Consider the following 17,905-nt stretch of genomic DNA (forward strand, 5'->3'; position numbering starts at 1 on the left):
GAGAGAGAAAGAGGGACAAATTCTGCATAAAAGTAGCCAAAAAAAAAAAAAGGAAAAAAAATAAACCCGTCAAAAAAATAAAAAAAAAAAAACTTTCCAATGAATAAAATAATTGGTTACGGCCATAAATTTTTAATTCGTTCCGTAAATTTTATTGGACACTATGCATAATATCCATGTATTCAAATTTTCCTTTTTTTTTCCTTTTTTGCGCGGGTTTTTTTGCTCTCGTTTTATTATTATTATTTTTTTTTTCATACTCTTGCGTTTTTATTATTATTATTATTATTTTTTCCCTTTTTTTTTAAGGTTCGTTCGTTTTTTTTTTTTTTTTACAAAAGGTCTATTGTGTAAGAGTTGGTTGGCATTTGAATATTTCCTTTGTTTTCTTTCCTTTTTTTGCAAGAAAAATATTTTTTTTTTTCATGTAAAATTTGATTTAAAAAAAAACGTTAAACACTCACATATGGAAAAAAAATTTCTAAAAAATTATTAATTAATTATTATTATTATTACTGTCTAAGAACATTCTAGAAATTTTTACTCTCATCAATTAAATGTAAAAAAAAAAATCAAAATTCATCTTTGATGTAATAAAAAAAAAAAAGAGAGAGAGAGAGAGAGAGAGAGAGAGAAGAAAAAAAATTTTTTTTTTTTTAATTTTTTTAAAACAGAAGCTTAAGCGTGAGTCATTTTCATCCCTCGGGCCCTGATTTTTTTTTCTCAGGGGTAAGTTTTTTTTTTTTTCCTCCCGAAGAATTTTTTTTTTAAAGAAGAACGTCGCGTTTTTTATTTTTATTTTCCTTTCATTAAAACAAAAAAAGAAAAAAATTGATGACGTATGAATAAAATTTTCTAGAATTTTCCTTTTAAAAATATGTTAAATACTACAGAGTTATTATTATTATTATTAATTTCAATCAAATCTCGTAATATTTACATAAATTTTGGAAAGAAAAAAAAATTTTCATTTTCATCTCAGAATTATTTTCCCGTATAAGAAAAAAAAAAGAAATTTTCTTTTTTAATGAAAAAGTAAAGAAAGAAGAAAATCGAAAGAAGAAAAAGGAAAAAAAAAAAATCAACCCCACGGATTCTACCCCAAGAGTCTCTGAATAAAAAAATCGTAAGTTTTTTTTCAACCCTAATTTTTTTTTTTATAAAAGGTTTTTTTTCCCCTTTGATTCCAATCTTAAAAAAAAAAAGAAAATTCATTTGAAGGAGGAAGTAAAATTATTATTATTATTATTATTTTCTTTTTAAAATTTTTTTTTTTCTTTTTATTTTTCATTTATTTTTAATTTTTTTTAAAAATAATTAATTAATAATAATTAAAATTATTTAATAAATAATAAGTTATTAAAAGAATAATAATAATAATAATATTGATAAGGTAAACACGTAGGTAAACGTGTACGTAACGTACAAAAAAAAAACTATTAATAAAAAAAAAGGTTTCAAAAATTACATTAATTTCGACAGATGGTAAATCAAACGTAATTTTTTAAAATTTTGAAAAGAGAAAGAAAGAAAGAAAGAGAGAGAGAGGTGTACTCATTTTTATAATAAAAAAAAGGAATTTTGGAAACGTCGCCATTTTGCCTGAAATTAATCGTTTCTTTTATTTTTGCATTAATAATAATAATAATAATATGATGTTGCTGAAAAGAGGGCGCGGGTGTGCAGTAATAATGGTTGACACGCGCGCGTTTACGTCATGCCATCTTATTTAATTAATTTTTAATAGTTTTATTTAATGATTTAGTTATTAGTTATGCATATCAAAAGTTTTGTTATTTAGTTTAGTTTATTGTGATATAATTAGTTTTTCATATTATTTAGTGATAATTATAATTGTTTTAAGTTTAAATTTAAAAAATAGTCAACGGGTTCATGGAACAAATGGAAGCGTCAGCAATAAAAAACCTTAGAACATGCCTTGGTATATTTGATTATTATGGGTGAGTGTCTCATTTTAAAACTTTAATTTCAATTGCAAAACGTTAGGCTGACAAAAAATGGAGCCAAATGCCCAAAAAACAGTTTAATGAATTTTACATTTATTTAGTTAATTATGAGTAGTTTGACTAAATATCTTCTTCATGTCATCATAAAAAACAAGATGTTTGAGTAATTTAATAAAAATATTCATTAATAATGATTGATTTGACATACTGGCTCAGTGTAAAATTTCTATATACTCCCTAATCTTTAAGGGTTAATTTACTGATTGTAGGTTGTTTTAGGCCTTTTCTTGATTTAGTTTGTCTCATTACAACATTGTGTATCATAGAGATGATGTAATACTCTCTATAAATCTAAATCAAAGTCAGGGGGAATTGGTTACCTATATAATAATTGATTTTAGTGTAAGGTATTATGAAAAGACACAAAAGACTCCATTTTATGATTGTACATCTCATATGAGCTGATTATAAGTAGTTGAGCTAAATACCTTCTGTCACACTAAATAAAAAGAGAGGTAGTTTAATAAAAATACTTGTAATTAATTAATTGATTGTATCAGGTGGATGTGAAATCTCTGTACTCTTGTTTTAAGTGTGGATCTTTTGATTGTACATTACTTTAACTCTTTTCTTAAGTTAGTTTGTTTCATTGTAACATGTTTTGCCATATGTTTGGTGTAAAATTCTCTTTTAATTTTATTTAAGGTTAGAAAAATTCAATTGCCTTAACTCAGGTTAATTAGGTTTGTAGGTTTACCAGTGTAATTTGTATACTGTGTTGTAGTTTGTATACTGTAGTTGTATATGTATATTGTGTTGTAGTTTGTATACTGTAGTTGTATATGTATATTGTGTTGTAGTTTGTGCACTGTAGCTGTATATGTATACTGTGTTGTATTTTGTATACTGTAGCTGTGTATGTATACTGTGTGCATACATTAAAGATGGAATGCATGAGGGAAAATAGTAGGGAAATTAAGTATTGAAATAGTTCTGGGGAAAAAGTTATATGATAACTGATTCATAACTGTAATAAAGCAAAATGAGAACAAGATAAAGACAGAACCAAAAGACAAATCTTGTTCTATTCTCAACCTTAGTCAGGTTACAAGATTGTGAATCTCACTTCTCCTGTTCCTGGCAACTCCACAGATGTATGTCACTGGAGCCCAGGAGTACAGGAGATAATTTGTTTCCATCACATAAGATGGTCTCAGTGAGACTTACATGAATTGTTGTCATGTCATAGGTTATAACAAGACAAAAACCTATTAGTCAGGCATGCAGCATCACTGACATTTAAGCATTTATTCCTTAGGGATCGAATAGAAACCTGGAATAAATGTTGAATAAAAATCCCACAAACATTAAGTCGAATCGTTGTGATTATGAGTAAAAATAATAATAATAATAATAACGAGATCAAAGAAAAGCGCTTTCGAAAAACCAAATAAGAATATTGTTGATGGTACAACAATAAAAGAAATTTTTTTTTTTGACTGTAAATAACATAATAATAATAATAATAAACAAATAAATGAAAAGAAAAAAAAAGAGAAAAAGGAAAAAAAAGGTTGACGTTACTTTGCATAATATATGACATATTTAAATTTTTGCAGTCTGACAACGATTTCTCTCTTTCTCTCTCTCTCTCTCTTAGAATTTTTAGAAAGTTTAAAGACCTTTTCAAACCTTTTTATAATATTTTCACAAGGTTTTTTTTTCTTATTTGCTATTTTTATTATTATTATTATCATATTTTTTTCGTCATCTTTAGAGGAAAAACGAAAACAAATTGAAAAAAAAAAAGAAAAATTTTTTTTTTTAAATAACAAAAAAAAATGTAAAGGGAAATGAAATTATTCGAATACATAAGAAAATGTTTTCTTTTTTTTCTTCTACGCTTTAAAGTAAAAAAAAATTTTTCATTTTTGAAACTCAAACCGACATTTTAAAATCCATGTTTCATAATAATAATAATTTTCTATAAGGATTTCACTGGGTAAAAAAAAATATAATTTTTTTTTGTAAAGTCAATGAACTTGATTGATTTTAATTTTTGGGTTAAAGATTTTATTTTTTTCAAGTTTTTAACCTTTAAACCAGGTATATGAGTAGGTATATGGGATAGATAGGTAGGTAGTTAGGTATGTAAACCTTTTGTGAGATAATCAGGAAAAAAAACAAAAATTTTTTTTTTTTTTTTAAATTCTTAATTTTGAAAAATTAATAATTTTTTTATCAATTAATTTAATTTAAAGAATGATGATGATGATGATGATAGGGTTAAAAGGTTACAAGTTTAAAAAAAAAGAAAATTTGTTATTAAATTTCAAATTTAAAAAATTTTATTCCTTTTATAAATAATCATATAAAAATATTTTGTTGTAAATGTTTTTAAAAAAAAAAAAAATTACATTGATTACAAAATGGCAGTCTTCTATTTATTTATTTATTATTTGTATATTTAGGAAGGCGTATTGTTGCCTTCCTTTACAATAAAATAACAGGTACGCGCGGTTATCATCATTATTATTATTTTTAAATATAATAATAGTTAAAAAAATTGAGCAGTTTTGAAAAAAAAAAAATATTCAGTCTCATTTATGGAAGGAATAAACATTTTCTTACATTTTTTTTCTTTTTCTCTTTGAAAGTCTTCAGACTTTTTCTTTTCTTTTCTTTTTTTTTTTAATTTTTCTGAACATTTACTTAATTCTACTATAATAACATAAACAAATACAAAAATGAAAACAGAAAAAAAAAAAAAAAAATAATAATAATAAAATAAAATAAAATAATTCCCTGAATTTAAAAATCTGTTTCTTGACATATTTTTTTATTTTTTTTTAGTTTTTAAGTATTATTATTATTATTATTATTAAAGCTAAAACGTTTTAAAATTCTGTCGGGTTAACATTTTTTTTTTATTTTAAATAAATTTTCGTGACGTCATCGTGTTTGTTTTTTTTTTTTTTTAATAAAAAAGCGGCGGAATGATTTTTTTTGTTTTTGCAAAAACGAAAAATATGTCAATCGAACAGATTATTTTTTTTTTTTACTAACTAAAAAATAATAATAATAATATATAATATTTATCTATATATAATATTTATATATATAAATTTATTTATTAATAATAATAATAAACTTATGTCTAAACACTAAAAAAAAAAAAAAAAAAATATTTCCACTAGAATTTTTTTTTCTGTTTTTTTTTTTTTAATTGAAAAAATAAAATAATAATAATAATAATTCACTTACCCCCCATACATATTTGGTATTTTACCCGTAATCGAATTTCAAATTTTTTTTTGGCTTTTTTTTTTTTAAAATTATTATTTTACTTAATAATTTATTAACAATTCATTTTAAATAAAATAATAATAATAATAATAATTGTTTATATAAAATAATATAAACAAATATTTAAATAAAATAAAATAAAATAGAGGAATGTAAATAATAATAATAATTATGTTATGCCAGGAAGATTTTAAAAAGGCATTAAATAATAATAATAATAATAATAATAATTGCCGATCGTTGATGAGCAAATATAAAATGGCGTCGGGTGGGAAAATTGTTTTAAGACGTACAAAAAAAAAAAAGAATATTTGTTGTTGTTGTTGTTTGTTGTGTTTTTGTATGTTTATACGTCAATGTTTGTTTTAAAATTGAGGCAGGTGATAAAAACAAAATGAGTATGAATAATTTTTAGGTTGGAAAACCTAATAAGAAAGCTGAAGAAAAAAAAAATAAACACTTAAAATGTTATTCAACTGTGACAAATAAAAATTAATTTTCGCAAAAAAAAAAAAAAAAAAAAAAAAAAAGACGCCAACAAGAAACATTTAAAAATTAAAGGATGAGAATAAAGCAAACTCATCATCATCATCATCATCATCATCATTTGGGGGTTTTAATTTTTTTTTTTTCTTCTTTCTACCCTTAAACTCCTTTTCGTACAATTATTTCTTTTTTTTTTTTTTTTTAAAAACCTAAACTAGTAAAAACAATAAATAAAAATATTTTTTGAACTGGGGATTCTCGACGGGGTGCCAAAATTAAATGTAACCGCTGTGGAATCGGTATTAACAGGTAGCCCTCGAAATACGAACCTTTTGCCATGTAAAATGAAAAATTTTAGGTAAATTCAAGGAAGAAAATAAAAAAAAACAAAAAAACAAAAAAACAAAAATGGCCTCACGATATCGTGTTTCCGTTGGACATTTCGATATGTTTCCTAAATTTCGGATGATGATGATGATGATGTAAGCTCGAAATTATTTCATCTTTTTCTATTGACGGAGATCTGGAAACGCTCGATGAAGGTGACTCACAATTTCGGCTGTGGTAGTTTTTTTCAATATCATTATTATTTTGCGAAAGATGCTTACGTAATTTACTTTTAGGCATTGATAAATCTTCTGGTTCCGTTTGTTCCGGAAGTAACGGAGGAATCGTTGCCGGATCCAAAATGGGTCCCGACACATCGGAAATTCTAACTACTCTACGTATGTCGCGTGATTTTCGTTCTCTTAATTTTTTATTATTATTTATTGACAGAAGATAATTATCCGGAGATGGCGCCGTTGAAAAATCCGGGGATTTACCACCGACGCTATATTCAGAATCGTATTCGTTTTGTTGTGCGTATTTCGTTTGTGAATCCAATTCATCGTCTATTTCCAACCCGGCATCCAACGAATCTTCCTCGTCTACGTCGTCTATATTTTCGGAATCGACGGAATTATATAAATCATTTTGTTTCGAGGGACATTTGTGATGCATAAGATGATGACGCCTTCGAAAATTTCCGTTGCACGAAGAACAATGAAACGGTTTTTCCCCTTTGTGTATGAGCATGTGAGCTTTTAATTGATTAGAATCGGAAAATTTAGACGAACACAAATCACAAGCGTACGGACGTTCTCCCGTGTGGACTCGCAAATGGCGTCGAAGATTTGCAACTTGAACAAATTGCCGGTCGCAATGTGTGCAATGATAGGGTTTTTCTCCTGTATGAAGCCTCATGTGCGTTTTCAAATGATGGTCCCGCGTGAATCTTTTATGGCATTCTTTGCACTCGAATGGTTTTTCTCCCGTGTGAGTTCTTTCGTGATTTTGCAAAACGTGTTTGTATCCAAAAGATCGATTACAAGCACTACACGTGAACGTTTTATCTTTGTCTCCGTTTTTTAAATTTATCTCTTGTCCGGATCCGTTACTTTGCGGAGACAAACCGCGGGTAAGAGGCGGCGGAGAAGGTGATGATTTATTTAAAGAAATAACGCTATTATTCACTTCATTATTATCAACCGGTGACATTTTGACTTTTTTCCGAGTTTTCCGAACGTGAGTACTACTCGTCACGTGATTATTATTCGTTTTCTTGGTCGAGGCCAAGGGTGTGTGCGGAGGGGAATTCGGATCGTGGTACCAATTAGGAGCGAAAGCTCCGGATGCGGATGCCAAAGTCGCATGAAGGGATAATCCTCCGAGCATTTGACTGGCCAAAACCGAAGTTGGAAATAAATTTAGCGACGACAACGATTTATAGGGTAAACCGTTTGAATCTATGGAAGATTTCGGACTGTTTCTATCTATTTCGGAATCATCTTCCGGCGAATCTTTAATTACTCCATTTCCTCTAAAACGATTTCTAGCAACTGGTGCTAGACCTGAAAATTTAACGAAAAAGAAAAAACACATAATAATAATAATAATAATAATACGTAAAAAATTTATAAAGGTTTGTAACCTTATGGAATTCTTAGAAACAAGATGTTTGCAAGGGATGAACAAATATGAGTTTTTTTTTTTTGAATTTTGTATAATGATTTATTGGTCACTCGGTCACAGTTATTTAACTTTCCGTTATAATAATAATAATAATAATCAAAAAACATATTTTCAACTAACAAAAAATTATTATTATTATTATTATTCAATGATATAAGATTGATTTTAAATATTTAAAACAAATAAGTACATTTATTCAATTCTCTTATCTGGTGTATGTGTGTGTGTTTAATTATTATTTAAAAAATTTTTTTTATTTATACAAAAATATTTTCTTATCCGTAAAACAATTCAAACTTTGTCTTACTTCTTCATCTTTTCTCTCTCTCTCTCTCTATCTCTATCTCTTTTCCACTAAATAATAATAGTAATAATAATAATTTATTTAAATGAAAAAAAAAAAAAAAAAAAAACGTAGGACGCAATAAAAAATTTACATGCATTTAAATGTTGAAAATTAACAATAATAATTTTTTAAAAATAATAATAATAATAATGATAATTACCTGTTTTGGTTGATGCATCATTTGGCTTTAGCATCGATAATGCCATTATCGATTAATTTTTTCATTAATTATTAAATTAATTACTTTTAAATACAAAAAAAAAAAAAAAACTATTTTTAAAAACTTCACGATTTTGTACGTATATTTATATTTACGGTTATAAAAATTTTCCCGTATTAATAATAATAATAATTCGCGGTCATTTCGTTTGATTTAAAATCAATTTTTTCTATTTATTATTAATAATAATAATAATGAAAATGATCACACGTTACGATAATAATAATGATGATTGTTCGTATAAATTTTTTTAATTACAGATTCGTTTATAACGATCGGAAAATAATAAAAACGGGTAAAAAAAACACGTCGGTATAAAAATTTATGCGTATTTATATATACACGATATCCAATAATATATATACATATATGTATGCGTGTGCGCGTGTAAAAAAATATTTTAAATAATATTATCGAAGGGATGGATAGGAAATAGGAAAAAAGAATAAAAAAAAAAAAAAAAGGAAAATTTTCCCGATAAACTAACCTAACTATCCGATCTATAAAGTTACGTCACCACCGAGTTCGACCATTCAACTGAAATATTAAAGTCCTTGCACAACTATTTTTCCCCACACTATGAACAACTCGGCGCAATATCTATTCATTCTATAAAAACCACCCTCTGAGGGTTGTTAATGCATAAACGGTATATATGTCGTTTATATTATTATAATCATTCGTTTACATACGTATATATATATATATATATATATATATATATATATATATATGCTGCCATCATAACTTAATATTATTAATTGATTTTGTTTATTATGAAATTAAAGATGGCGTCGTCGTTTGTATGATACGCGCACTATTAAAAAAAAATAAATTTTTTATTTATTTTTAAGTTGAAATTGGTATTTAAAAAAAAAAAAAAACTTTACAAATATGACTAATGTTATTGTAAAAACGGTTCAGGTTTTTTTTTTCTGTCTGACACAAGATTAAACGGAAATAAATATTTAAACAGGTACGAGGAAAATATAAGGGATGATTTTATAGGGTTAAATAAGTACGAAACTTTAATTTATACTTTTATTCATCCCCAATGCCTTAACGACCATTTATTTTGAATCATTTGTAAACATAAATTTTTATTTATACAAAATTTCAATATTAAAATATTTGAAAAAAAAAAAAAAAAATTATGTATGAATTTTAAATCGACTTCCGGTTTTTAAAAAAATAAATAAAAATAAATGTAGATGTATCCTTTTTGCATAAAACATATTATTAGTAGCACACTTATTTAGTGGCTCAGTTAAAAAGTTTACGTGAATGAAGTCAAATATGCATATGCATATATGCCTATGTACATAAGTACATAGAATATGAAAAATGATAGGAAAAATAAATGATTGCGTTAATCGATAACGGGGAGGAGGGGAAGAGGGGGAGAAAGAGGAGGAGGAGGAGGGATTCGTTTGTCGCCATTTTAATTAATTTTTAACCTCATATGGGTAGAGATTATTTATAAAAAAAATCACGACGTTTAAAATATTATTATTATTAATATTATAATATATATAATAAATTTATTGATAAATAAGTTTTAATGAATTAAAATTATTTTATATAGAAGATATTGAATCGGTTATGGAGTCGGCAAAACTTTTTCCTTTTTTTTTGGTAAAATCCTTGAAATTTCCCCATGCGACGATTAAATTCGTGAGTTCTATTTTGAAAATTGTAAGGGTTGACTGAATTTCAACCCTTGGTCATTTGAGCCCTTTCGCCAATTTTACGAAATAAATCCTAGGATCTATGTTTAGCCTATAACCCTATCGCAAAAAATTTTTCTTTTTTATTTGGGGGAAGGACTTCTAAGGGTTGAACCTATCAGGATAAAATTTTTAACGTGTTCTTATATATTATAAAAGATTTTTCTCTTTTTTTTTTTGCCAAAAGCTTTTCGAGTGTCGAAAATTAGTCATTCCTTTTCTTTTTTTTTTTTTTTTTTTTTTTTTGTAAAATAGTTGTTGGAGTTTTACTCATCAGATAAACCCGTATCGCTTGATGTTTCATATTCTTCATCTCTTTGAATTTCGGAAAATTTTTTAACGCCATGTTGTCGAACGGTGTACTGTAAATTAATTTATTTTATTTTATTTTTTTTCTATATAATTTATTATTATTATTATTATTATTATGGTTTTTTTTTGAATACCTGTAAATATTTTTGACACGCTTCCGGTCTGTGTCTGTCCAAATATCGTTCTTGACTAAAGGCTTTATTACATGACGCGCACCTCCATTCCCATTTGTGATGACCGCGAGTTCTTTGATGTGCTCTTAAATTCGATCTGGAACCATTGAATATTTTCATTATGAATTTTTTTTCTCCAAAAAATAGTTTTTCGGGGGTTTTATGTTTAACTTACCTATCTGCAAATGTTTTACCACATTCCGGACACACAAACGGTTTTTCACCGCTGTGCAACCTTTTGTGTCCTTTGAGCACCCATAGCCTGCCAAACTTTTTCTGGCATATATCGCATTCGTGTACGGATTTCTTGCTGCTTCTCATATCCCTTTTTAAATCGAATAAAAATTCTGAAAAAAATTCCGCTCTTTCTTTTTCCGTTAATTGAATCAAATGATTTCTCATAAAAACCAATTCCGTGTGTCTTTCCTTGAATTTTTCTTCTATGACTCCTTTTTCTTCCAAAATCACTTCCATTTGATTGAGAATGCTTTCCGTTTTATCGCTGAAATAACTTGGGAAAACTCTTAATTCGTGTTTTTCGGCATTGTTTAAAAAATCCTGGCGAAAAAATCCACCCTTTGGTTGATTTAAAAAATTTATTTTGTCTTTTCCGGTGAGTACATCCGGTTTATCGATAGCATTCACTTCCGCATATTTATTTTGATTATATTCTAACGATTTTTTAGATAAATCCATAGGCATGGAACTTTCCGACTCCACAACATCTTCGCTCCATTTTCCAAATATTTTTTCTTTTAAACATTCTTCCGGAAGTTTACATATTTTATCCTGTAATTTTTTTTCATCCTGTTGAAATAATGATGATGATGATGATGCTGCTGCTGTTGACGATTCCAAAGTATGACCGTTTGATTTTGTCGAATTAATTGGTTCTATATCTAAGATGTAACCTTTATTCAATCTCAAATCATCTTGAAAGTGTAAATGTTGTAGAGCTTTTTGTATGGCTTCTATGAGTCCTGGAGTTAACATTTGAAAATTTTGTACGTTTTCTCCAGAATAACTTTTTGGAAATTTAATAACGATGCATTCTTCGTGATTATTAATTTTCTTATCGGTACAATTATTATTATCTTTTTTTTGATTAACGTTTATATCGGATTTAACGATGCGTTGTTGTTGCTGTTGTTGTTGTTGTTGTTGTTCTTCGGTTGTTAAAACTTTACTCGTTAATATTTTCCTTTTTTTATTAATGTCGTCGAATTCTTCTATTAAAAAATCACTTTTCGCATCCACGTAATCCTCTTTGGGATTTTTAAATTTTAAATTTTCGTTAATCATTTTTTCCGTATTTACAATTGAATTTAATATAACCTTAGTCTCTTCCTGCCAGTTAACTTCTTGCTTCTCATTATTTTTTATTCTATGAACTTTGTAAAATTTTAATATTTTCTCTATGGCCGAACCAATGACGGCGATGGGATTCGTTGAAAAATTATTTTCCTTTTCCGTTTCTTTTATTTGTATTTTATTTTTCGCATCGTCATCTTTCGATAATTGCATTATGCAAAATTGTTTTAACTGCCTTAAACTTTTTTCAATGTCGTCGTCCCGTAATTTTTGTTTTATTTTTTCCACTTTTTTTTTCATTTCGTAGGATTTCGTTTTGGGTCTTAAATAATACGATGATTTGACGCGATTTTTAATTATTCCCTTTATTCCAGATTTCGTTCTTTTCCATTTTGATAATTCTGTACTCACCGAGGGATGTTCTTGTAGAACGACGTTGTCGTTAACGTTTTTCCCTTTGTTAACCAATAAATTACGATCGTAATTTGCTATTGAAAAAAAAAAAATTTTATATATATTATTTGTACTATACTTTATTTTACTAACTACATCATCTTGTTATTGATAATATTATGTTACAGTGATAAAAGTTTTTACTTTATCACGTGATACAAGTTTTTTTTTTGCTAAAATAATAATTTCAACCTTTTAGTTTATCAAAAAAAAAAAAAAAAAAACTAATTTATTTATTATTTAATACTTACTTGCGTTATCCATAATTATTTAAATATATTTATATATTATCTCTCTCTTTATTTAACGTATCATATAATTATTTAATATATTTAAAAACTTTTTTATTTATTTAAACGAGAGAATGAGAGAGAGAGAGAGATAGGTAGAGAGAAAAAAATTTATTTATTTAATTAATTATTAAAAATAATATATATATATTATTAAGTTTATTTAGCAACCACAGTAGATTCACGTATTGTTACTGGCAACCAATCATTGTCATTCAAATAAATTACTGTGTTTTATTTTTTTTTTGTTTTTCAACTCGAAACAACTGAAGTTATGAAAAGGTATTTTTTACAAAGCAAAGTATCGATCACATGACGTTATTAACTAATTTTAGTAAAATTATTACGTCATCATTTAATTTAAAATAGTTATTTATTTATTTATTTATTTTTTTACTGTTTGAAATAAGTAGTTTTAAAAAAAAAAACCCGCCCCCCTTCTCGGGCTCGCCCACCGAATATTTTTTTTTTTTTTTTACGGGGTCAATAAACACTGTGTTCTTTTAATATTATTATTATTATTATTATTATTTTTTAAAAACAAAAAAAAAATTTTTTTTGTTTTTGTTTAGAAAAAGTTTTTAATTATTTACTTTGATAGGAAAATGGGTAAAGTAGAATTAAAAATACTCTAATTTATATTTTTATTTAAACGAATTACGGGAGAGTGTGTTATTATTACTATTATTATCACTCTTAAACATGAGAAGGCTCTTATTTGTCGGGGTTTTTAAGGCATTTATTCCAGGTTTCTATCCGATTCCTTAGGGGCAAATGTTCGAATTTCGGTGGTGCTATTTATATAGTATTTTCCGAAGAATGTGGGCCGTCCCACATAGTGCGATTTCCTAGATAATTTATTATTATTATTATTATTTAAAATTGTTTTTTTTTGCATTAACATAATAAATATTCGATATATGTACATAAGTACATGAGGAAAAAGTTAAATTTAAAAGATAAAAAGTTTTTATTACAGGAAAAAACGGGTAAATTATTATTTTAATGTCATAAATAACTTTAGGCGCCATGTCAAAATACCTATTATGACTCTTATTCTTAGATTCACACGCACAAACACACACGCACACACATACACACATTTACACCCTTAAGATAAACCTTCTTCCATACCTTATAAATGAAAGATAACAAAAAAAAAAAAAATTTATAATCGGTTATAAGAATAACCCTGAAATATAAAAAAAAAAAAAAAAATCTCAATTCCAGAGGAGCTTAAATAAAAATCTTTGACGCCGTTTTATTTACATATATATTTTGTTTGATAATTTCTTATCAAAAATTTGTGGGGTTTCCTTATAAAAACTAACAAATTTTACACAAAACATTCCACCCCCTCTCCTCTCCCCTCTCCTCTCCCTTTCCCTCCCCCTCTCTCTCGTTCTCTTTTCAATGTTAAAATAAAACACGTAGGAAAGTTGCAGGTTAAAGAATTAATTCGGAAAAATTATTATTATTGTTATTATTAATAAATTTTTTTTTATCGTTTACATTACGAGACGCATTATAACTAACCTTCCCCCCACTTCCACCCCCACCCTCACTTACCCCCCATTGTTCTTAATTATTATTTACGGTTTGAAAATTAACTTTTTTAAAAGGCTTCAAGCAAAAAATTAATTATTTGTTTCTAGAAAAAATTATTGTTAATTAATATTTTATTTAAATTATTATTATTATTATTATTATTATTATTATTATTATTATTATTATTATTATTATTATTATTATTATTATTATTATTATTATTATTATTATTATTATTATTATTATTATTATTATTATTATTATTATTATTATTATTATTATTATTATTATTATTATTATTATTATTTATTATTATTATTATTATTATTATTATTATGTACATAATAAAATAAATAAGTTTAATAATTTATTTTGCAACGTTTTGATAAAATAGAAAATTTTATTTAAAATTATTAATAAATAACCACGTGTTGGCAGGTCATTTATTTATTTATTTATTATATAGATGATAATAATAATGATTAAGGGATAAATAAAATGGGTGACTTTTAACCTATATTAAAAGATTAAAAAAAAACCAAAAGGGTAAATAAATAAATCAATAAAAAAAAAAAAAAATTTTTTTTTAGGCGTTTTATTGCCACGCGAGCAGGTATAAAAAAAGCAAAAAAATTATTATTTTAATACCCCTTTCACGAACGGGGATGAAACCCTTTTTTTTATTGTATTAAAAAAAAAAAAAAAGTTAGTGGTACCAAATGGTTTATTATGATGTAACCCATTCAATTAAAAGGTAATGTTTGGTTATGATAGTAATGACATAAAAAAAAAAAAAGGTAACCCCTTAACGTGTTTAACCTAATTGACTTTAAACGTCAAAATAAACGAGTCGTAAATTTTTTTTTTTAATAAATAAAAAAATCAATCGATAAAAAAAGAAAAAAACTATTTGTTATTATTATTATTATTATTATTTTAATAATTTTTGTTTACTTTGTGGTTTTGAAAGATTGATTACGTCATTTCAGGTTTTTTGTAAGAGTTTTTTTGACAAAATTGTGTAAATGAAATCGAATGATTTTAAAAAAAAAGAGAAAAAATAAAATCATTTAAATATATATTATCATTATTATTATTATTATTATTATTGTCAGTCGCAAACGTAACAATGACAAGACTTTGTTAAAGGGGGAAATAAAAAAGGAAAGGAAAGGAAAGGAAAAAGTTTCTTATGGGGGGTTCCAGCCCTTGTTCATAATCAACCAATCATAAGTCTTTATTCTTTAATCAATACTTTCTTCTAAGAATTTTAAGGACATTTTTTTTTCTCATTATTATTATTATTATTATTATTATTATTATTATTTTCGTTTTTGTACGCGTTGCATTTTAAAATTTTTCTTCTGTTTTTGTTAATTATGTAAACGTAATAATTTGAAATGTAGGAATTTTACTAATTTTTAAATATACAAAAAAAAAATATGGAAAATGAAAATGAAAAAGGAAAAGGAAGAGAAAAATTCAGGTCGAAAAAAGGTTTTGTTATATGTTTGTTATAAAATAACCTACCGTTATAATAATAATAATAATAATAGTAATATGCCAACAGGTGGCAAAGGGGTTAATCCAACAACCCTTTTCGAGCACATGTACAAATTATTACACCGTTATTTTCCCCGTTTATCGTTTTACGCACCTGACTTACATGCAAAAAAAAAAAAAAAAAAAAACTTATTATTTGCTGATGTTATCATAACGCGAAATTTCCGCCCTCCTCCCCCTACCCCCCCAAAAAAAAATACTTTCTTGCTAATTTTTTTTTTTTTAATCGTTTGCGAATTGTTTGAGGGTTTAACAAGATGGCACAATAAAAAAAAGTAACCAAAAAAAAAAAAAGATGATAATTTAATTAGACACGTGGATTATGTTAACCCTATCTCTCTCTCTCTCTCTCATATAAGTATTAAATCTTTCACCTGTGGTGCGACAATGGCACGTGCCTTTTCTCTCTCACTGTTTTTTTTTTAAAATTTTTTATTCATCCCTAAGAAACTTTTTTTTTTTTTTATGTTGAAGATTCTAAAGAGAGGTAAAAAAAGAGAAGAGAAGAAGAAGATGAAGAGAGAGAAAAAAAAATTCTTTTTGTTTGTCATTTTAAACGTTTTTTGTTGTTGAAATAAATACTTTGGTATATAAAGTTGTTGATAGATAGATTATTGTTTGTTGTTTACTTTTTCAACTGGTGGGGAAGGGGGTTAGAGAGGGTTTGGGGGGGGAAGAAAAACTTAATTTTCTTTTTTTATTAATTAAATTTTTGTTTTAAAAGGAGATTGCAAAAAGAAAAAAAAAATTTAACGATTTTTTATATTTAAAAAAAAATGGGAATTGTTGATGGATTTTTTTTTTTTTTTTGTTGAAAACATGTAAAAACGAAAATAAAAATTTGATTACATGGTTTATTGTCAAAAAAAGAGAGAGAGAGAGAGAGAAAGGGAAAAAAAAATTATAAAAGAATGCAGAGTATACAACAATAAATGAAAAATTATATAAAATTATTTTTTTCCTGTCATGAAGTGGAGGGATTCAATATTGAGAATTATAAGTTTGCATAATGTATGAGTGAACCGTTGATTTTCACCCTAATAATTTACAAAAAAAAAAAAGCTTACGCATACACGCGCACGCACACACACGTATATGCGTATACCTATGGGTTAGAGAGGAAAAAAAAAAAAAAAACCCCGGTAGGGCTCTTGGGTTACCTACCCTTCCGTCCGTAATCGTTACAGCTGCCGAATATACACATATATATATATGAAAATGGTATAGTAAACCATGGTAACCAGGTTTTTTTTTCAGAAAATTTCGTATATACACGTTTTTACAGAATCTGTTAGTCTCTCTCTCTTCCCAAAGGGTTTGACCCTCGCTGGGAAAATTTTAGCCCTTTTGTCCCCGCCCAATATTGGTTCCTTTTTTTTTTTTTTTTTTTTCATCCCTCTGGACCATTGGCTTTGATTTACAATTTTTTTTCGTTTTTATAATCGAATACCCTTTCTTTATTGTCTGCTTTTATCGACTTCCCACTTTTTTTTTTTTTTCGTCCATATTAGAGGGTTTTGTTTTTTTTTTTAAATTTTTGAATTTTCAACCGTTAAATTTTTAATTTTCTTACTTTGGTCAAATTTTTTTTCGTGTAAACAAACGAAACTTTTTTGGGGTTTTTCCTTCAGGATCGATAAGGGTTGTTATCAATCGTAGTATTGTTGCTGGGTATATGAAGATAATAATAATAAATTAATAATTTGGTAGGTGAAAATGTGATATCTCTAAAGGTTTAAAGGTTGGAGAAAATATAATGAGTGATGCTTTAATTTTTTGTTTTATTTATATTTAGGTCATACTATTATTATTATTATTATTATTATTATTATTATTTCGATTCTTTTATTAAATAAAATTTGTAAAATTTAAAAAATTTACCAAAAAAAAAAAAACCGTGAAATGCCGGCTGCAAGAGAAATGTGGAAAAAAAAGAGAAAAAAAAAGAAAAAATAATCAGTAATCCCAGCTTTTTTTTTTTTTTTTTGCTTTTTTCAACCCTCTAATTTAGTGCAACCCCTTTTGATGGGAGAAGGTTTGTCATCGCTAAAAGTTAGGGTTGATTTCTTTTTTTGTCATAATTGTGGAAAAAATAGAATTTGAAGAGGTTGATTGACTGGAGCGTGTGTGCGTGTGTGTATATTTTTGTGATGAAGTACAGTTATAATTCAATGTTTTAAATTTTACCTT

At 26.1% G+C, this 17,905-nt stretch overlaps 2 protein-coding genes across 2 annotated transcripts; both read right to left on the minus strand.

Moving 5' to 3' along the window:
* Nucleotides 1-6,173: 6,173 nt before the first annotated feature.
* Nucleotides 6,174-8,324, minus strand: Phum_PHUM544920 (protein krueppel, putative; the record flags this gene model as incomplete). Its single annotated transcript, XM_002431692.1, has 2 exons — nucleotides 6,174-7,651; nucleotides 8,279-8,324. 2 exons carry the CDS (start codon nucleotides 8,322-8,324, stop codon nucleotides 6,174-6,176), a joined length of 1,524 nt encoding a protein of 507 aa, XP_002431737.1.
* A 2,007-nt stretch (nucleotides 8,325-10,331) lies between these two features.
* Nucleotides 10,332-12,161, minus strand: Phum_PHUM544930 (zinc finger protein 705A, putative; the record flags this gene model as incomplete). Its single annotated transcript, XM_002431693.1, has 3 exons — nucleotides 10,332-10,427; nucleotides 10,512-10,647; nucleotides 10,726-12,161. 3 exons carry the CDS (start codon nucleotides 12,159-12,161, stop codon nucleotides 10,332-10,334), a joined length of 1,668 nt encoding a protein of 555 aa, XP_002431738.1.
* Between the last annotated feature and the right edge of the window lie 5,744 nt (nucleotides 12,162-17,905).

Source organism: Pediculus humanus, genomic scaffold (genome assembly GCF_000006295.1).
Source record: "Pediculus humanus corporis 1103172108291 genomic scaffold, whole genome shotgun sequence".
Taxonomy (NCBI): domain Eukaryota; kingdom Metazoa; phylum Arthropoda; class Insecta; order Psocodea; family Pediculidae; genus Pediculus; species Pediculus humanus.